Genomic DNA, 22,167 nt, shown 5'->3' with positions numbered 1-22,167 from the left:
TCATTCAGGCCACTCTTGTAATGATTGCTTGTGTGGTGAATTTTTTAATCCCACTTTTGTAATGATTGCCTTTTCATCCCATCCCAAAATAATCCCTGGAACAAAAATAAGCCCAGGAACCAAAAATAAACTTGAGAAGAACTTTTTTCTTCCCAACAGTTCAAGCAACCAAACAAAGTTTTTTTTTTCCCACCATAGTCCGGTCAACCAAACATGGGATTTTTATTTTACTGGGATACTTCTAGGACTCTTTTTCTCCACCAATCTCCTGGGATTTTTTTTCTCCCACATAAATCCCAACAACCAAAAAAAACCCGGCAAGCAAACAGGTAGAGGCCCTTCTGTTTTTTACACATAAGAATATAATTGGTGAAAGAGAATTTTGGGGTCAATTTCATCCATAGTGTGCCTATTAGATGAATGATAAAATCTAATAGGCAGTGTTTTCCTTTAAAAAAAAAATTTCTCCAAATGGGAATCCGTTTTGGAAGTGTTTTCCTTAAATTTTACACATGGTTTCCTTAGTTTAAGCCTTTAAGGTGCATTGGAAAAGAAATTTTACTCATGTTTTAATAATAAAATCTCAAAACATTAGTAAGTCTTAACCAATGAGTAAAATGATTGTAAAATCTCTTTTCCAACGCCAACTCGAGTTACCCAAACCCATAAAAAAATTATAGATCTTTTCACTAACAGGCGGTCAAAATTCTAGATCGCGTGGATCCCGTGTTGAATAATAGACCCAGTGAATGCATCTTCCCATTAAAACCACACATTTTTCCGTTGAGCAGCGGGACCCAGCTACACATTAAATTTCTAAGTCTTCCGTGTATAAGTCTTCTCCAATCCTCTCTCTCCGTGTTCTTTTAATAACATTAGATCTCACTCCGTGTTCGTAATGACCCGGAGACTTTTTTGGGACCACTCGGTGACAACTTATGTGGTCGGTGACACGGTGAGTGAGACGAGTCACACGGGCTTGGTCAGTGAGACGAGTCGCATGGACCCGGTGGTGAGACATGGCTGGGCCGGTTAGCGAAACCCATTGTTTAATCCTCTCTCATAGCTTAGATGAAAGAGCAAATTTTTAATTAATTGATCATTAAAGCAATCTGATAATGTATTTTAAAATGAAGATGGATTTTTCACGCCCCCTAAGGATTATGCGCCCCACTTTTAAAGTGAATTGTGGCAGACTTTAACGCTTTTTTATGTCAAATCACACTAACAGGAGGGCTCATAATCCTGCGGGGAGGTGAAAAATCATCTCCCCTTTATTATGTCAAATCACACTAACAGGAGGGCTCATAATCCTGCGGGGTGGTGAAAAATCATCTCCCTTTTAAAATGGTGTATAGAAGCACGTAGCATTTTCCACGCGTGTGGGGAGATGTGCAAATTTTAAGAAATAAAATGCAGTCACAGAGAGTCATTTTCCCATGATAAAATTAGGCTAATGATATTTGCAATACCATGTTTAGATAAATATAGTTGTCGTTTACTGTGTAAAGAGTGTAAACCTTCTTTGGTATTCTTCAAGAAGAAAAACACTATTGGAATAAACAAGGGAGAGAATAATTTAAAAAAATGTTTAAGAGACTCTGTTTCAAGAACATAATAGCTGCACTCTAAATTTTATTCATGTTTTGCTTTCAATATATACATCGTAGTTGTGGTGTGAATCAGTAACCACAAAGGAAACCTACTAAACCAATAGAACTTTTAAACCAATCAAAACACTTCCTAAAAGCTATCTATATAACAAAACCAAATAAAACTAAAGACTCTATTTAAGTCGGTGGTGATAACGTTTGAAAATAATGTTCATAATTCTCCCCCTCAACACTGACTTGCCAAACTATTCAAACCCGTTATGAATCAACCCCGTCGGCCCGACCCCTCCGACCCGGTGCACGAATCAGTGATGAGCGTTAACTCTTCACAAGCCACGCTAAGTTCCTTCCGAAACTTCACAAACTTCTTGTAATTCAACCCTTCGAAAGTATCATGAAACCTCGGTTTCTCACCGTACCACGCTCTTGAAGCCTCCTTCCACAACTTCCACACGTATTACGGATTCTTAGTACTCTCGAACCCCCTGGATTGCTCTAAGAAAATTTCTCGATCCAATTCACCATGCACGGATGCATTCTTTACGTCCGTCCGCCATAACTTCCACCCTTTTACAAGCAACAAGGGCAATGAGCACACGTACCGTAGTGATTTTGGCTATTGGACTAAACGTCTCATCAAAGTCAAGCCCATACTTCTGAGAGAATCCACGAGCAACAAGTCTCGCCTTGAACCTTTCAACCGAACTATTCGCTTTGGTCTTTACCTTGTACACCCACTTACATGAAATAGGTGGCACTTCGGCTGGCAGTGGAACTAGATCCCACGATTCATTCTTCTTCAAGATAGTGATCTCCTCGCCCATAGCGATTTGCCACTCCTTGATGTCTTTTGCCTCTTCAAAAGAAGTTGGCTCCTCCACCTTACGATTTTCTGAGACATTACAATCTATCGTAAGCGACTCCTCCACCTCACGATCTTATGAGACATTACACTCTTCTGTAAGTGTCTCTTGATCACAAACCAAATTTGTTTCATCCTCATGACTCTTCACAATAGGATATTCTGCAACATTCAGTGTAAAACAAACCTCCCCCTCAAAGTCATATTCCATAGCAGTCTCTCCCACTGCCACATCACATGCAAAAGAAGCTTGCATGTCCCATTCACCATTGTTATCATCCTCCTTGTCATTGGATTCGACGATAAAATTCCCATCATTGGTCTCAATCCTAGCTCGACCATTTCTTCTAATATGACAAGGCTTGCTAGAACAATAACAATAAAAGTCATATTTTTCTTGTGATTTTCATTGTTATTAGCCCGATCATCTCTCTTATAGCCATCCTTTGGCTTCTTATTTTCTCGTCACTTTCGCTTGCTATTCACCACAAGCGCTTCCTCACTTTTTTTCACAGACAATCCGGCCATCTGCTTTGCCAACATCTCTTGATTAATCAAGAGATTCTCCAACTCCAGAAGAGATGGTTGCGTTGACCAACCATGTATAGCAGTGATAAATCCGCTAAACTCGGGCCTCAAGCTGCAAATAATCATTCTCCGCATAGGGCTTTCACTAATTTTAGACTCCTCGTCTAATTGAAATATCTCATTACACAAGTTTTTAGCTTTCATAAAATAATCAGAAACAGAGAAATTACCTTGTGTTAATGAGCCGATCTCGTTCTCCAAGAACTGCAACCGTGCATCGTTCGCCCGTGAAAAGAGAGTGCCTCCTACGCTTCTTTCGGAGTTTTCACATCTCTAATATGCTCAATCAACTCCTTCTGTATTGACGCCTTCAATACGTACAACGCTTTTCCGGCACGGATCTTCCACTTCCGTAGCGTATCCGCTCCCTCTTCTGGTACCTTGGTGTCGTTGCCATTCACTATCTCCCATAGATCCTGGCCTTGAAGATACGATTCCAAGCACGACTTCGAATAGATGTAATTGGTATTGTTGTGCTTTTCAATCCCCGCCAGCATACCAACACTTTCCGCCATCTCTTCTTCCAACCTCGATATCACCTCGAAGCAACCAAAGAACAAACCGGTATTCCCACTTCAATATCCCCTCGAAGCAACTCTAAGAACAAACCGGTATTCCCACTTCGATATCCCCTCGAAGCAACTCCAAGAAGAAACCGGTATTCCGATCGAACACCTGCTCTGATACCACTTGTAAACCTTCTTTGGTATTCTTGAAGAAGAAACACACTGTTGGAATAAACAAGGGAGAGAAGAATTTAAAAAAAAAACGTTAAAGAGTCTCTGTTTCAAGAACGTAATAGCTGCACTCTAAATTTTATTCATGTTTAGCTTTCAATATATAGATCGCATTTGTGGTGTGAATCGGTATCCACAAAGGAAACCTACTAAACCAATAGAACTTTTAAACGAATCAAAACACTTCCTAAAAGCTATCTATATAACAAGCACTCTATTTGAGTCGGTGGTAATAACATTTGAAAATAACGTTCACAAAGAGCTGTCAAAGGCCATCACAATTTCCAAATAAGCACTCCCGAGCAAATTAAGATTCAAAAGACAAGGTGAGTTAGTGCAATTATGAAAACATAGCAGTTCCAATATCAATAGCATAAGATTATTATAACCACCTTGATTTGCATTCTCCCTAGGGAGAACTGCTAGGAAGGGGTTGAGACTGGCTCAATTGGTAAAAGACTATGTTCTTTAATAAGGAGGTGGGAGGTTCACTACTTCACTCCCAGCTTACCTATAAAAAATAACTGTCAGAAACGCAAGAACAGTTGATTAAGACACCTGTACAAGAAGATAAGAAAGAGACCATTTTCATTTTTTAAGCAAATAATTAAAATACCCCTCCCTCTTTACTAAATTTCCACCATTTCAATAAATTTGGCAATTTTTGGTGGCCGGATGTGACCTAACATGGCGTGAGTCTTGGTCTGCAAGAGGCTCTAAAACGTATACTAAGGTTCAGTTTTTAGAAACATTTGTTTGAAAATTCAACCCTTAAACAAGTGCATTTTAGTTATTAGGTGATGATTTTCCCCATATACAACCCTAAAATCATCACCAACTGCAGAATTTCACACTATGCCTCAAGCTGGTGAAAGTTTTTTTTTTTTTTTTTTTGATAGGTAAGCTGGTGAAAGCTGTCGTATATATGATGTTTATTTGAAAAAAAAGATAGTTAAAAGAGTTCTTGTTACCTTGATAAAGATAAAAAGAAATAGCTTGGGACTTGGTGGTTTGGTGAGAGCATTAGCTATTTGGTCAGCTTTGGTTATTTTTGCATATAGCGGTTTTATTGTTTTTAATGAGATGGAGGTATATGTTAATTTCTATGAGATATGATCATTTTTACTAGATGAGTATTATCATTTCCTATAAAAAAAAATAGGGGCATTTTGGCCATTTTAAATTAGGCATGTGTACTTTGGTAATTTTAATAGGATATGGATATTTTTTCTTCATTTTTCATATGATACTATTTTGGTCATTTTATGAGTTGGGGGTGCTTTGGTTATTTTTGCATATAGGGATAATTTGGTCATTTTATAAGATGGGGTATTTTGGTAATTTTCTTTTTAGGTAGAAGTACATTGATAATTTTTCTATGAGATAGGAGATCTTTAGTCATTTTATATCAGTGTTGGTATTCTAGTCATTTTCTTTAAAATAGGGTATTTTGGTTATTTTCATGCAATAGCCGTATTTTGATCATTTTCCATGGGGATTTGCTAGGGACCATCGCAGAAGTCATTTCGTGGTTGGGCTGTTGCATGTGACAGCATTTGGTAATTTTAATAAGATACGGGTACTTTGGTCATTTTATATGAGATCGGGCTACTTTGTTAAGTTTCTATGAGATAGAAGTACTTTGGTTATTTCCCATGTGATAGGATAATTTTGTCACTTATTTCTCGGAGATAGGGATTTTAGGTCATTTTAATTATGAGATGGCTATTTTACGTATTTTCCATGAGATAGGTGCATTTTGATCATTTTCTATGAGATTAGAGAATTTTTTATTTTTTATTTTTTTTCATTTCTCCATGAGATATGGGTATTTTGGTTATTTTTCATGAGATATGGGTATTTTTTCATTCTAATTTTATAGGGATACTTTTATCATTTTTATGAGATGAGAGTATTTTAGTCATTTTTAATGCAATAGGGATATTCTTATCATTTTAAAGAGATAATGGTATGCTAGTTATTTTCTATGAGATAGTATTTGATATCGGGGGTATTTTTATCATTTTCTTTGAGATAGGGGTATTTTGATTATTGTCATGAGATACTGAGATAGTGATACTTTGGTCATTTTCAATGAGAGCATTATTTTGCTGATCTTTTTTTAAGATGGTTATTATCGCCGTTATTAATGATGGTTAGTTTGATTATTTTCCATGAGATAGAAGTACTTTGCTCATTTTTAATGCGATAGAGTACTTATGTTATTTTCTAAGAGATAGACATACTTTAGTCTTTTTTTTTTTTCCTATGAGATAGAGGCATTTTGGTAATTTTTCATGAAATATGGGTAGCTATAGTAATATTTTCATTTCCGTGTGATATGTTGTTTCGGTCATTTTAATTTCTATGAGATATGGGTATTTGTTATTTTTCATATTGTTTTAATAATTGCATAAACTCGGCTTGTCTTTTCTGTTTTAATTGGCTTCTTAGAGCATTTTGGGAACTGAATAACCGTTGACAGCTATTTAAATAATAAAAGAAAAGATGGGTTAGGTGCAATTATCAAAACATGGTAGTGTCAACATCAGTAGCCTTTTCCCATGGCATATGAGTTTTGGGTTTTTTTTTTTTTTTTTTTTTTATGACATGTGCGTCGTTTGATTATTTCTCATGTGATAGAGGTATTGTTGTCATTTTTTATATATTAGTAGCGGTATTTTGGTAATTTTTAGAGATTGTAGTATTTTGTTAATTTTTTTCTTCTATATTGACATTTTTGTCATTTTTCATTTGATTTAGGTATTTTAGTTGTTTTTATTGTCATAGGGGCACTTTAATCATTTCCCATAAAATATCATTATTTTTATTATATTTTGGCCATTTCCTACGAGGTAAGGCATTTTGTTCATTTATCACTGGAATTAAAAACTTAGATTAATTTTACTCAAGGGAGATGATATTTTCACTCCCCTGCATTACGCATGTATTCCCCTTTATAACGTGATTTGACGTGAAAAGTGGGCAAATTTAACGCTTTTTATGTCAAATCACGTCATAAGGGGGGCGCATGCGTAATGCAGGGGGCAGTGAAAATATCCTCGCCCTTTACTCAATTGGTTAAAAATTCACGTATTTATATATGCTACTAAATTAAAAGTTCTATTTTTTACATTGATAGGTTTTTAAACTGATAGTTGCTTACATCACTAGAGTTTTCCAAAATCATATGGAAAAAGAAACAATGGGTTTTAAATGGAATTATTTTTCCAAGTAAAGTTGCATAATGTTCTCTACCATGATTTTTTTCCCGATTGAAAATTTTCCCATATGCCTCCAAACATGGGAAAAGGAGGTGATTATGGTATTTCCTTTCTGGACTTTTATAAAAAATATTCCTGCAATATCCAGACAATGCCTTAGCTTGAAAAGATTTGCATGATAGCAACAGTGTAGAAGAAGGAATGGTTTAGTGGTCCCATCATGACCTTACCCATTCTTAATGGGTTCCATATCACACGTTAATTAAGGGTCCCACAGTTTGGAGGTGAGCGAATGAGTATAATATACCATTAAGTTAGTGGGCCACCAACTATAGTGATAGATGTACTAATCTCTCCTACGATTGAACAGGATTTTAGGGTTTAAATGTTTGATTGTTGTCCATTTGCAGATCATTATCACTGGTGGAGGGAATGTTACGATCTCCCCATCCCAACAAGTCTAGCGTGCAAACTTGATGGAATATTAGATCGATGACTCCGTTCACCATACAGGAACTGGCGAAAACCCATAGTAGAAGTATCCATTGCTTTTCAATGAATAACACTTTAAGATTGTTGGAGCAAGCGGTTGAAAATAATGGATCTACTAATGAAAAATAGTGTAAAAATATAAAATTATACTGACTTGAATGGATGATGGATTCATAACAATCTTGATTGAGATAATGTCGTACGTCCTTAAACGCCCACTTTAAAGTGATATTTGGCTCAACTTTAGTGCAATGATCACACGACCGAACCACCTCTAGGAACAACAGAAGAATAGATTGTTGCAATGCACCACTCAACAATCTTATAAGGCAAGCTCTACGTCAAAGACTTTTTGTTGCTCTTGAGGCTCTAGAGTAATATCTTTTCCATGTCCATTGATGCTAGAATGAGGGCTCTATTTGTAGAGTTCAAATAGCAACCCAAAGGTCTCATTGGAAAAACAAGGGACTCCTTGAAGAGATAAACCCATTCAATGTGACAATTTATGGATTCATAAAATTCTAGGTGACTCTTCGTAGATTCAAAGTCTACTAAGAGTCATACATGAATCTTTAATTAATCCCAAGAGTCATCACTAATGAGAGTACTCAAAACCAAGAGTCGTCATTATTAGGTTAATGAAAGAGTCATGGAATATGAAGAGTTGCTCACAAAGAGTCAAAGCTTTCATGAACCTATTAATGTGAACCATTAAATAGATTCATTGCTACAACTCATTCACTTAGGGTCTGTTCAGTTGCGCAAAGGAAACGGAAAAGAAAAGGAAATGACGTGGCAGAAGGAAATGGAAAGGAAAAGAAACTGCTAAGAAGGAAATAAGAGTGTGCATTCAGTTGCCAGGAAACAGAAAAGAAATAGTAAAGAAACAGCAGGAATTTGCATTCAGTTGCCAAGAAACGGAAAAGAAATAGATTCAAAAGCCTAAAAAAGAAGATCCGAATCATTTTTAAACAAATGAGAGGGTGAGAATCACTCATAAAAATAAAATAAACACAACAACCCCGTAAGACCCTACACAAGATGGTGAGAATCATTCGTAAAAAAATAAACACAGCAACCACCTAGATCGATCATTTTTTTAGACATAGCAGAGATGGTTCGAATCATTCGTAACAAACAGTACCCCAAACAAGATGGCTCGAAGCTGCCTTTAAAAAAAAGAAAAAGAAAAAAGGTTGCAGATACAAACAAAGCTATGACCCTCAAATAATCAGCCACACAAACAAAGCTAAAAAAATCTTCTCTAAGCAGAACAAGAAACCCTAACATGAAATTTTCTAAAAATCAAAGATTCGAAGCTATGAGCCTCGAAGAGAAGGCATCAGTCAACGAAACATCTAAGAATCCAAGCCAAAAACCAAATAAAAACAAGAAAAAGTGAGAAAAGTACGGATCCTGAAAGCTACACGAGAGAAAGAGGCGAGACAAGAAGATAATCGTGAAAGCCACACGAAAGAAAGAGGGAACAAACATACTTCTTGGAGTCGAGGAGCGCCGGAAAAGGACGATCGTCGGAAGAGGAAACTCACCGGATATGGAGGGTCGCGAGAGACGATGAGAAGTTTTGGGTCTGTTCTAGGGCTTCTGTTTTAGGTGCTCACGAAAAAAGTGTTTTTTTGTGTGGATATCGCGACTTCGACGAAGATCGAGGAAATGAGTTCGAATCCGAGCTATTTAGTCGGAATTAGATGGGCGGAAAATGGGTGGACACGTGAGCAAAGACGGATTCCACGTAAGTATAGTGCTTTCCTCTCGGTTTCTTTCTCTGACCAACAAAACGACCGTTTTGCATTGTTTCCAGGACAAATTTGCCTATTTTCCTTTCCGTTTCCATTTCCACGAAGCAACTGAACAGACCCTTATCCAAGTCATGACTTTTGGAGTTTCAACGAATATGAAAAGTCACCATTAAAGCCTCATTAATTTGATAATTTGAAACTATTAATTGGAACAAAATCCAACAATTTGAAACTATTAATTGGAACAAAATCTAACAAATTGTCTGGCAAAATTTTGGTTCTACAAAATGAATAAAATAGCCCTATATCAAAGCCAATTTTCTATAGTAACCCTGAGCAACTCAGGTTAGATTGCAAGAGAGACATTTTTCACAGAAAAAAAAATCTTCATGGGATTTTTTTTTATTTCCGCTATTTAGAGGGAAATGATATTATCACAGTTAATTTAGAGGGATATTATCATAAATTGAAGATCCCTCTATGTGAGAAATAAATTGGGTTGGTTCATGATGGGATATAAGAAAAAGCTCCAATCGCCACACGACACGTGGCACCATGATAAACCCATAAAGCTCTCATTTCCTAAAGGGTATCACAGTCATTGCACCATCCCAAAGAGGGAATCTTGTATTCCCCTCACCCAACCCTGGGCCTACACCTGTCCAAGGGCAAGAAAACATGGGCAAGACTTGATCTACTAGCAGGTTGACACCTGTCCTCAAGGGTAAAAGGGTAAACTAACACCCCAAGCCCTCACTATAAATAGCCCTCATAAAGACAAGGTAGAGGACTCGAGTTCCAAAAAAATTACTATTCATTGCTTTGATAGTTCAGTTGTATCCGACACTGACTCCCGTTCGGAGCACGACTCCGGGTTAGTCTTTTGACCGGGTGCTCCCTTGCGCAGGTCACAGCTAATTAGCTAGCTCGGACTTCCAAGACTCATCAGATCAGCTCTTTCGTCACTGTCTTATCCGTTACTAATGTTGGGCATAATAGCCTCATCTGTTACCAATTTTGAGCATAACAGTTCAAGTTATCTTTTTCCCTGTGTTAAAAAAGTAGGAAATTTAGAAATATTTTTTATTTCCAAACATTTCCATAAAATTCCTGCAATCCAAACGGACCTAAGATAATTCATGAAAATTGACATAGAAAAGGCAGTCGTGAGTCTTTGAAGTGTGAAACCTTAAGCTTTTTGGGAATGAATATTAATCAAAGCTTCATGTCATGGTCTCATGACCACGCAAATTGAATTATTGAAGACTTTTCAAAGAAGCAAAAAGATGTCCGTAATCTCAAGTCAAGTGATCATATATAGGGTAGGGACCACCAAACCTTCCCAATTACTTGACCGTGAAAAACATTTGTGCCCAACTTGCAACTACAGTGGGGTCCACTAGATGAACGGTCTAGATATCTTAAATTTTGCCAACTGTATGATTCTGGACTCATTGTACATAGTCTCGTAGAAGGATGAAAAGCGAAAGTTGGCAGAAACCTTCGGCCTCCTTGTGGGGTCCACCAGATGAATGGTCGATCCTTGGACATAGTCTAAAGGGATAATTACATTTACACCCCCTCTAGTTTCTGACACATCCACTTCAACCCCTATAGTTTAAAAAGTGACAAAGACATCCCCTCTAGTTTCGTTTTGTTTAAGGTTTGCCCTCTCAGCTGAAGGTTCGTCCATAGATTGAAGGGTTAGGATGATCCGATGGAGCTGATTTTTTGGGCACACCCTATCTATGTCGGGACCCAGCAAATGAACGCTTTGGATCATCCAAATAATGTGGGCCCATACCTGAATCCAAACAAAAGTGTTTGGATTCAGGTATGGACCCACATTATTTGGATGATCCAAAGCGTTCATTTGATGGATCCCGACATAGATAGGGTGTGCCCAAAAAATCAGCTCCATCGGATCATCCTAACCCTTCAATCTATGGACGAACCTTCAGCTGAGGGGGTAAATCTTAAACAAAACGAAACTAGAGGGGATGACTTTGTCATTTTTTAAACTATAGGGGTTGAAGTGGATGTGTCAGAGGGGGTGTAAATGTAATTATCCCTAGTCTAAAAGAAGGAAGAAAAGCAGTAGAAAGTTGGTAGGAATTCTTCATCCCCTCCGCGTTTCGTTTTCAATAAGACATCCGTAAACTCTTATTAGTTACATCACTCGTACGTTTGGAAGCTGTCACGAATTTTCTCCTTCCATGCCCGTCCTATAAAAAGGATCTAGGGGAGGATTTCTCCTCATTCACGGTATAAGAGATCCTCTCAAAAGCAAAAGCTTATTCTTGTTGGAATTCGGTGATCTCTGCAATTGTATAGTGTTCTCAATTAGAGAATATGAAGGTATGTCTCTTGAAAATATTTCACACAAACAAGTAGGGTTACTCAAACATTATGTTTTCTTTTTCTCTAGCTAGTGGGTTTTTTTTTTTTTTTTTTGGTTAAAAAAGTTGAATTTCGGTTAGAAAAATTGGTTTCTTGGAGGGAATTTGATATGGGTCTCGTTAGAAATTTAGAATTAAAGCTTGAGGTAAAATATTTGAAAGCTTTTGTGAAACAACCCATTACTCCAGAAGCTTAAGTTGTAGGAGAAGGCGTTATTTATTCTTTTGTACTTTAACACTCCCCCTCACGGTGTGGCCCCTCTTTTTTTTAGGGTTGGCCATTACATGTAGGGGTGTTCATTATTTGGTTAAAACCGAATAACCGAACCGACCGAATTGGTTCGGTCGGGTCGGGTTGGTTCGGTTCGGTTTCAGTTTTTTTTTTTTTTTTTGAAAATTCGGCTATTCGGTTTTTGTTATCTTACAAAAAAAATCAGTTAACGGAATAACCGAAATTATGGATGAAAACCATTTTTTTTCAAAAAAAAGTGATATATGTGCACTCCGTAGGATGATCAAAACCGTCAATTTAATTGATCACAACTTGATTAGGTTGTGCTCAAAAAATCATTTCGATCGGATGATCGTAGCCCTCCGATCCAAACCGAAATTTTCCTTTTTCCCCTCTTTTTCTCCTACCATTCGGTTATTCAGTTATAACCGAATAACCGAATTGTTAATCGGTTCGGTTTCGGTTCAAATTTTAGGAATTTCGGTTCGGTTTCGGTTACCAAAATTTGATAACCGAAATAATTTCGGTTATCAAATTTTGGTTTATTCGGTTCGGTTATAACTGAATAACCACCCCTAATTACATGTGGATTTTTAATGTCAAGGAGTTTCGAACTTAGGAACTTTGCATTGATACCATGTGAAACTACCAATTACTCCAAAAGCTTAAGCAGTTATATAAGGCATTATTTAATCTTTTATACTTTCACTGCTTGTTTAGTTTAAACTTTTTAAGACTATTGGGTTTGTGCAGCAAAAGATTGTGATAAAGGTGCAGATGAACTGCCAGAAATGCCGAACAAAGGCACTGGAGGTCGCTGCTGCTTCAGATGGTATGCATCTACATTAAATTCGCTTTTTGTAACTATTACGTGTCAAGTATACGTGCTTGTATGGTTGGGCTCGTCGCTCATTTGTTGAGGCTTTGTTTCTCAAAGATCACAAGTTCGATCCCAGCTTACCTACCACAAAATGTACGTGTTTGAGAGAGAGAGAGAGAGAGTTCCTCGTACATGTGGGTAGTAAGGGAGACTCTTCTACTACGTACGTGTTGGTCATAAAAGCTCTAATTCAGAATCTACCTACTTCCATGTTATTTCCAACCGGCCCCCTTTCCATCATTTCAACCCTTTTGCGTGTCTTTTCCGGTAAATGACTGCATCCCAAATAACACCACCTCACTCTTTTGTCTGTCTTTTCCTGAATAGTATTCCATTTTCAAGAAAAGAGAAACAAAATAGGGAATGGAAATGCTGAGAAAAGGGGTTCAGACTTCAGACACAACACCAACTAGCTGGCAAGACCTAATAAAAATGAAGAGAAACATCCAAGAAAGTACTTTAACTCAACTCACAACTCATCCAAGAAAGAACTACAGAACCGTTCTTGCTTGGAACAGCCCCTTCTAGTGCATTTATTACCACTCTTTTACACTAGAGGGGCTGTCCCAAGTAAGAAAAAGTGCGAATATATCATTTCCCAATTGTTAAACTTATTTGATGGTTTTCTGTTCTTTTATTTAGATTTTTCTTATTGAAACAAATGGTTTTCTGTATTATTGAAACAAATTTCAATAATACAGTCTAATTATTGAAATTTTCTTACACATACGATTACAGGCGCTAATTCGGTGGCAATAGAAGGGAAGGAGAAGGAACTGGTGGTAGTTATGGGCGAAGGAGTTGACCCAGTTTCCTTGACTAGGTTAATGAGGAAAAAGGTGGGTCGTACAGAGGTAATTAGTGTAGATGAGGTTAAGCCAAAAGATGAAAAGAAAGAGCAAAAGATTGAATATACTTATCAACCTCCTCCATTGATATCGAATTACCCTCAATATCCACCATTTGTTTTGTATGAGACAGCGAATTACCAAGAGCCAGGTTCATGTTCTATCATGTAAGGACTTGCGTAGAGGAGCATGCAAAACTATTTATCTCTGAGGTGTAATTTTGGGTGTGGAATTATCTTGATGTGGTTTTGAATTATTAGGGAATTATTTAGATTTTATTTAGAGTTACTAAACAATAAGTGCTGATATCTACTGCCCTTAACATTATTGGCACCCCTTTGTTCTAAGCTTCTATTGTTAGAGTATATCAGATCTGATGAGATCTGACCGTTGGATCAAGTAATAGATGAGAGGTAGTTAGAATAGATTAGGCAATTGCTTTTGATCAGGATTCTCTTTGTCTTATTTTTTATTATGTTTATATGTAAGTGCTTTACATAAGCACAGATTGTTGTTAATGAAGAATAACAACCCATGTCTTTTTAGCATTATTAGTAGCGTAATGTGCCGTGGGTGCTTCATATTTCGGTCATTTTTTAGGAAATAGCTTAGGGGCTGTTTGGATACATATGGATTTTATAACTCAGGATTGTAAAACCCAATATTTCCCAAGCTAAAATCTGGATTTTATAAGCTAAACGTAGATTTTAGAAAAAAAGAAAAGAAAAAAGCCTAGGTTTTAGCTTATAAATTCTAGGTTAGATCTCGGCACTGATGTAATCAGTTTATACGTGCTTCATTAACCGTTGAAATTCTCACGAAGCTGTAAACAACCAGTGATTAATGTTTGGCACACAGCGGTTCCAATATCAAGATAATGGGAGTCCACCTCTTCCATGAACTTGTTAGGCTCCTTCCCAAGAGATATTTTCCGAGCAGGTTGGTTTTGCCATATGCACGTAATCAAATTTAACGATTGATGAATAAAAGTCAGGCAAAATGCATAAGAGAACCCCATGAAGGCCCTTGATCCATCAACCATCATTCAATGTAGGACCAAAACCATGTGGTTTTCCATGTTGGATGGTGACTTCTTAGTCCTGTTTAATTAAGAATGCTCAAGTAGGTGGTGACCTTATTTCAATACAATGAGGAGCATCTACCACAGCGTAGTGGGTTTCACATATGATTAATCTGAACTGTTCACTTGATGGGGCTTGTTTTGCTTATCCGATGGCCAAAAAATTACACCAAACATGCAGTCTTCGCATCTAATAATGTGTTTATTGTAACAAACATAGACATTATTGGATGGATGCTTGACACGACTTTTGACCATATCCATTAGATGGTTTGGATCAATCAAAGGTAGGATCCACTGTACCATTGTGCTGCAGATTCGTTGGCTAATCATGCTTGTTCTACTAGACTTAATGATACGTTTTGGAACTGGTTGGATCTCCCAAGAGACACAAGAGGGACTGTTAGATGTGATCAGCTCGGCATTCCTAATGTTCAAGTTAAATAAGTATTTTACACTGTAGTGCGGTTTCTTTACTATTTTGTATGAGTTTTAGAGGCAAGGTGACATGTCCTCTTGTACTTCTTTATTTCTCTCAATAAAATTTCAGGTGCCGCCCTGGGTTCCTAAATAAATTTCGGGTTAGAAACTGGATTGATCCAAATGAATTTATATTATGAGTGGAACTCCAGGGCCTTTTTTTTGTATAAATAAAGGGGTTTATCTTCGTTAACATCTAACTTGACCAAAGGATATCCAACCCGATTACTCGTTGTCATGGCAGATTGAGCTAAGTTTTCTAATCCTTTTTGTATTCTAGTGATCTTGCATGGTTTGATTTGCATAGTTATATTAGATTTAAGGCCTCATCAAATCATGCGAAGACTTGACTCATATTTTAAATGAATCGTGTCGACTTGGCCGAGTTTCAAGTCAAGTAATTTAGTTTTATCACTATGTTCCAAGAAACCACAAAAATCTAAGGTTCATGTTTGGGTGTATTAGGTAAATCTGATTGGGAAACTGACCTTGACAGGAAATCATGGCCAGAAATAAGTCGAGGTGTGTCATCTTAATTGCCATGGAAGAGTCCACAAGCTGTGGCGATTGAAGGTAATAAAAGACATGTCTAGGGCAAATGTTTCTTGCCTATGATTAAGAAAAGTAAAAATCGAACAATAAAAAAAAAAAGGGTATTCTAAACTGAAGGGCGCCCTTGTAAAAATGGGGTGAAAGGGCACCCCCTGCAAGGGGCAGCTGTGCATTTATGATGGCTGAAAGTAAAAGTGCATTAAGTGAATAATTAAATGAATAACCACAACTTGCAGCAAATTAATGGGACCTTTCACAGAGGACGACCTTCAGTTACGAATACCTCATAAAATATATAGATCTTCTCACGGAGTGTTTATATGGTGTAAACCCTTATAGTCCGGTATTTTTCCAACAGTGCTGTACAGACCACACTATATGATGATCCAAACTGTCCATGTGATGGCCACAACGTAAATAGCTTGTCCCTAAAAAATCATTTCTAATAGGATGATCCCAACCCTCCGACCTATAAAGAACTGCATATTATGGAAACCTCTATAGATCTAAGGGCTAGGATCATCCTATGGAAATGATTTTGGGGCACAACTTATTTACATTGTGTTACATCACATGGACGGTTTGGATCATCCTATAATTTTATCGGTACAGTACTTTTTGAATTATACGGGACTATAAGAGCTTACACCACTTTTCACAAACAGTCTGTCAAAGGTCTTGATCGCGTGAACACCGTGTTGAATTTACCGTATGAATATGTTTTCCCACTACGTGGAGTAGAGGGACCCAGCTCTATATATATAAAAATTAAATTTCTAAGTCTTCCCGTGTACAAAGTCTTCTCCAATCCTCTCTCTATCCGTGTTTCTTTTTAAATTGTGAAATAATATTAGGTCTCTCTCCGTGTTCGTAGACCTATGAGTCTATGACTCGGGGACGACTTGTTTGGGCCCACCTGGTGTATACATGTTTGGTCGGTGACCAAGACCCAGTGAGTGAAGACGAGTCAGGTGGACTTGGTCAGTGAGACGAGTCACTGGTGTAAGACATGGCTGGCCCGCCCAACTCATCTTATAGAAAGTTTCCCCTTGGATGGGAGTGTATTTGACAAGGAAATTAGGAAATACAGGGGAGGAAATGTACAACTGGGCCCACCGCCCATTCTGATAATTAATCTAAACCATTAATTTGTTGGTCCTCATTGGGCCTTCCCGTGACATTAATTTGTGTGATGGACTTGGAACATAATAACTGACAATTTAATAATGTATTTTTAAAATTAAATACAATTTTTTTAACCAAACTAGAAATTTTTTCAACAAATGCAAATTTAAAAAATCATCCATCAATTTCTCTTAAATTATAATTATATTTAAATTCTTGAGAAAGTTGTGAAGGAGCTCACATTCTAATCTAAGAAGGACGTGCACTTAATAGTCTTTACTTGGTTTTTGAGCTACTAGACAAAAATTTACTTTTAAGATCAACTATTAAAGGCAATTTTTGGGTCCTACGTAGAAGGGGCCATATGATATGAGAGCTTGTTTGTGAGATCAAGACCATTGATCTTGTAGAACATAATTTGAGGACCCACTTGATCTTGGTTCCATCTCATACAAGATCGATAAAGAAACACAAAAACTTTTAAGTAAACCCTGAACCAGTCTTGATGGATCAAGGGCCTATGATTATTATAAATTTCTTTGAGGCATAACCTTTTGCCTCTGGCCCACCAAAAGGGTCGTTGATAACGGAAGGAAAGGAAATACTGGAATATTTTTAAGGTTCTAACATGAATGTTGACCGCCCAACAAACATCAAATCTTTTCTAATGTTATTCAGTGGCCAGCAACATCCCGCGTTACAGTGAGTCATCGTCTTCCCTGACGATTAGGTAGAGTTCCTTTCAGACCCCACCCGTCTCCTAGTTGTATCTTGGATTCTTCAAACTCAATTTAGACAGCGGAGTCTGTGAAACTCTTTCCTTGCTGCCATTGTTGATCTTTGCGCATGGTTGGGGAGACTGACTAAAAGAGTCTTCGCTTTCTAGAGTACTAGAGTGGCCCAACTATTTTTTGTCGCTCTCTGTTCCTTTCTTTCGTGGTATTTGTCGTTTAGACCCATCTTGTTTTTTTTATTGCACTTTGTTTTGTTCCTTCTTTGCTTTCTTGCCCTTCTTGACCAGGTCAGTGTAGGGCTATTGTTTGATTTTAATTCGCATTCAGCATTAAAAAAAAGTTCAAACCTATGCAAATATAAAAAGGGAGATGATAAATTCGCACCCCCTGTAGGATAATTCGCACCCAGGTAACGTGAAGACGCGTTTAAAGTCTGCCACATATTTCAAGTTCAAGGGGTGCGAATTTATCATCGCCCTACAAAAAGTAAATCTCACTTTCTAGAAAGTCATTACACAACTGTAGCTACATCTCAAAAGGCCTATAAATAGAGAAGGAACCGTCTGTAATCTAAAGTATCAGAAACACACAACATATGAGGTTCTTCAATCTCTAGCAACATATTGTTGAAAAATCGTTCCTTTTGAATCCCACGCTTTACGGTTTCAGAGGAGCGGTAGATCAACAAAGCCAAGATGATGAAGGTACTAATTTCTAGCAGAAACCGTTTTGTTTCTGTCCTTTCTATGTTTTGTTATTTCTTTTTCAATTGCTGAATTTCTTGAAGTGGGTTATTTGCCTTCTATGTTGTTTTCGTTTATCTAACGAGATTACGACTTATTTCAGCAAAAGGCGGTGATCAAACTCCAGGTGCACGACCAGAAGGACCAGAAAAAAGCCATGAAAATTGCAGTTGGTGTAAAAGGTAATTTTTTTTATTTTTTATTTTTGGTTTGTGAGCTGCTCAGGTAATCTCTAGTTTTAGTCATTGAGTTAATTAAACTCGATGATGTCTCTCTTTGTAGGCTAGAGTTTTTAAAGAACCCCACAACATTGGCTTTAATGTATGGATATTTGTCTTTGCAGGAGTCTTCTCAGCTTCATTTGAGGGCGATGATAAGAGCAAAATCGCGGTACTCGGCGAGGGAACCGATGCGATTGTATTGACGACATCGCTCAGAAAGAAGATGGGTTTCGCGGAGCTAATCAGTGTAGGGCCAGCTGAGGAGAAGAAAGAAGAGAAGAAAGAGGTTGACACAGCAACGGTGTGGGCTTACCAAACAGGAGTGCCACCATCTTATGTGTATCAGTATCAGGTTCATGAACCCAACCATGACCCTTGCTCTATCATGTGAGATGGAGCATGAAAAGATTTAAGGTTGTTGATGGCACATAATCCTTATTTTCTCTCTTTGTTGTTATAGATTAAGGATATGGTCTATTGTTGGGCGTTGCAGATTTATGGTTTCAATCATTGAATCAGTGGGCCAAACCGCTATTCGATCCACGGCAGCCAACTGAATTTATTAGCATTTTGATTTGATACCGCTAGCTATAATTGCTGTAAGTGATTTGGATCCAATGGGGCCGCTCTTAAGTTTAACATTTCCAGTATAAAATTCTAATGGTTTGTTAAGTGTGATTACTGACAAATAATAGAGCAAAAGGAACTGATGAATCCAACAAACATACCTAACCGGGTTCCTATGAGAGTTCCAAAGCGCAAACTCAAAAATGACCCGAGCTAGGACGAACCAAGTAACATAGATCTAGGCCGTAATTGCAGCCAATAAAATCGTTACCTTATTTCATACAAAAGAAGTCTTGTAGGTCCTTACAAAATAAATTCAAATTTGTACAAAGGGAAGTGATATATCCGCCCTCTTTTCTTCACTGTGCCACCCCTTCTAGTGTAGTCATAACTCATAAGTACACTAAAGTGGGTGAATTAAGCTGGAAAGAAAAGAGGTGAATATATAATCACTTCCCTTGTCCAAAAAGGCAACAACTTAGTAAAGCATAAAATAAAAAGGAAGTGTCATTATTAATTTATAGGAGGGAGAGTATTATCTTCGAAATCATCGGTAGAGGTATAAAGTAAACAAAAATTATTTATTAAATAGACAGATTTAAGTGGGTCAGACTTGTTAATTTGCATGTAATTCTACTAGCAGAAGATTAGCAACTTATAATTTGATAGAGACATTTTAAGAGAAGATGTCTCCAAGCGGCACATTTGTGAGGTCATTAGTTTGTTGACCCGAGTTTTGGTAAGATTATAGTCCTAATATATTCGCCGGAATCAGTATAGGTACCCCTTCAATATGCCGATAAGTAAGAAATATGTATTCAGAAATGTTGCAGTAAGTTTTTATTATTTCAGCCAATATATTGGTATTGAAGGGGCCACCGTCTATGGCTGATATATCAAAACCTTCAAGGCGCATATTAATTAACGTCGCCTTTCTTAAGAAAATATTCATCACAACCAGTCGCCTTAGCGGTGTGGACTTGGTTACTATGAAGTGCCCAGCCTTACAACTGTTATCTATTGACGTGATGCGCTTACTTCAATTTATGGGGAAAACAAAAACTAGATCGAAATAAGACTATCTGAAAAAAACAATGAAGTAAACAGCCTTCCAAGAATTCTTGAAATCGCAGTTTTAATCTGTATTTTTCGTATTATTTTTTTCATAGGGGCATGTTTATATAACTATCTTTCCATGTATTATTAACTGGAAGCTGAAAAAACAAGGTGGCTATCAGGCTCCTTCTTGCGTTTGTGTGATTGGGCTTGTTAATCCGATAGATGGCCACACTACAAGAAAAATGATTTTTACCCGTGGATAGTACTTGGACTTTTACCACGAATTGAGATGTAGATGGGCTAGGAAGACCAAGGAGAAATTTAGCGCACAGGGATCTAGAATACTTACAATGGAGCCACATGTGGTCCAAGAAATTTTGAAATGATAAGGATTTTGATCTATCACACCCATTTTAAGAGTCAGTCAAACAAAGCTAAACAATGTACCATGTGTAAGCAAGTAACATAAATGAGAATTTATACGATGGGTGGCTGTGAAAACACGTGAAGTCTAAAAAAGTAGGTACGGCTCAGTTTTTTTTTATGATTGAACTGTTCATCTGTTTGGGCACAACGTAAATAGGTTGTGCCCCAAAAATCATTTCCATAGGATGATCCTACCTCTCCGATCTGAATTGATCTGAAAATGGAGATTTCCAAAAGTCATTTATGGAATCTCCTACAGATCGGAGGGCTATGATCATCCTATGGAAATGATTTTTGGGGCACAACCTATTTACGTTGTCCCCAAACAGATGAACGGTTTGGATCATAAAAAAAGGTGGGCCGTATCTACTTTTTTTTAGACTTCACATGTTTTCACGGCCACCCCATCATATAAATTCTCAACATAAATAATTTGTACATGGTGCAAAGTCGTTCTCTTATCTTATAGAAATATAGAATAGATCTTTTGCGCCTTCGTCCCAACTCCCAAGTAAAAATGTGTCCAAATCTTCTTAGTGGGTACCCACTTTTTTAAAATTAAAATCAAAGGGAAACGGCATTTGGTATTCCCTTGTTTTAATAAACCCACTACATGGTGTCCACCAGCTGTGGTCGGATCAAATATCTACGGCTGCGCGTAACCAGACCAAGGATACCTTACCAAGGGTGGCACTCCTGTCGTATCCCATGACACATTAGACTCTGCTACCAAATATAAACTCTCTCTTTTTACGTACACCTTCTTGATCGGCCGTTTTCTATCTTTTTGGGAATTATAACAGGCCCGAAGAGGCAACAAGCACTTAGAAAAGCTTAAAATAATATGGAGTGTCATTATTAATTAAAGGGAGGGCGGTTATAATTTCTCAAATCAAGAAAAATCTCTACAACGTCGAGAGTAGAGTAAAGGAAGTCATTTACTCTATAACTAGATTGAAGTCAGTCTAACTTGTCTGTATGTAGTCGTCCTTTTTTTGTTTTTTCTGTTTTTGTGTTTCTTGTTCTCTTGGTAGTCGTCCTCCTCGGCCCACCTTCTCTTTTCTTTAATGATATTTCTCTGCTATTTCGAAAAAAAAAACCTGTCTGTATGTAATTCTATTTTTTCTGAAATGGTAATTTATATATTGAAGGAAGAAAAACCAAGATGGTTATAGAATAACTTGTCTGTATGTAATTCTACTACTAAAAAGATAAGAAACATAAAATCTGATAGAGACTCGGTGAGAGAAGAGGCCTCCTAGACACTCGTTTGTGACTTGTGAGGTCATTGGTTTTAGCTGTCTAAGTTTGATTGGGATGATATCTTGCATGCTTATCTTTATCTCTCCATGATATCTTCAGTTTTCAAACTGAAGAAATCTAAAGGTTTTCCACTTTTTAAATGATTGGAGCTAATTGAGTCAATGAACTCGTGCTCATGACAAGCTTAAGCCAGTATCCTGACAACAATATGTGACTTGTGAGCAATTATTCATCTTCTTTCTTTACGCGACCACAAATGAAGTCTTGAAAGTACAAGGATG

The 22,167-nt window shown here is 37.3% G+C and overlaps 2 protein-coding genes and 1 long non-coding RNA gene across 5 annotated transcripts; 2 read left to right on the top strand and 1 right to left on the bottom strand.

Annotated features, from left to right (window-relative positions):
• Positions 1–1,625: 1,625 nt before the first annotated feature.
• On the bottom strand, positions 1,626–9,388 carry LOC143879184 (uncharacterized). Of its 2 annotated transcripts, none has more exons than XR_013251158.1 (3): positions 7,671–9,388; positions 4,193–4,311; positions 1,626–3,791 (listed from the first exon to the last, which is right to left on the bottom strand). It is a non-coding gene; the product is annotated as an uncharacterized LOC143879184 (long non-coding RNA). The 2 variants fall into 2 exon arrangements; XR_013251157.1 differs by having other exon boundaries at positions 1,627–3,791; positions 9,013–9,388.
• LOC143879182 (heavy metal-associated isoprenylated plant protein 47-like) lies at positions 8,793–14,183 on the top strand. Of its 2 annotated transcripts, none has more exons than XM_077381401.1 (3): positions 8,793–9,269; positions 12,661–12,739; positions 13,526–14,183. In XM_077381401.1, exons 1-3 carry the CDS (start codon positions 9,237–9,239, stop codon positions 13,804–13,806), a joined length of 393 nt encoding a protein of 130 aa, XP_077237516.1. In that variant the 5' UTR covers positions 8,793–9,236; the 3' UTR covers positions 13,807–14,183. The 2 variants fall into 2 exon arrangements, with proteins under 2 accessions (XP_077237516.1, XP_077237517.1); XM_077381402.1 differs by lacking the exon at positions 8,793–9,269 and adding an exon at positions 11,470–11,634.
• Positions 14,184–18,151: 3,968 nt separating this feature from the next.
• LOC143878186 (heavy metal-associated isoprenylated plant protein 16-like) lies at positions 18,152–19,150 on the top strand. Its single transcript, XM_077380490.1, has 3 exons — positions 18,152–18,311; positions 18,454–18,532; positions 18,694–19,150. The coding sequence occupies exons 1-3, from the start codon at positions 18,303–18,305 to the stop codon at positions 18,960–18,962; spliced, it is 357 nt and encodes a 118-aa protein (XP_077236605.1). The 5' UTR covers positions 18,152–18,302; the 3' UTR covers positions 18,963–19,150.
• The last annotated feature ends 3,017 nt before the right edge of the window (positions 19,151–22,167 follow it).

Source organism: Tasmannia lanceolata, unplaced genomic scaffold (genome assembly GCF_043159265.1).
Source record: "Tasmannia lanceolata isolate RefF3 unplaced genomic scaffold, GAP_Taslan_0.1 ptg000006l, whole genome shotgun sequence".
NCBI lineage: Eukaryota > Viridiplantae > Streptophyta > Magnoliopsida > Canellales > Winteraceae > Tasmannia > Tasmannia lanceolata.
The sequence above is the reverse complement of the archived record's forward strand: the minus strand, read 5'-3'. Positions and strand labels throughout refer to the sequence as shown.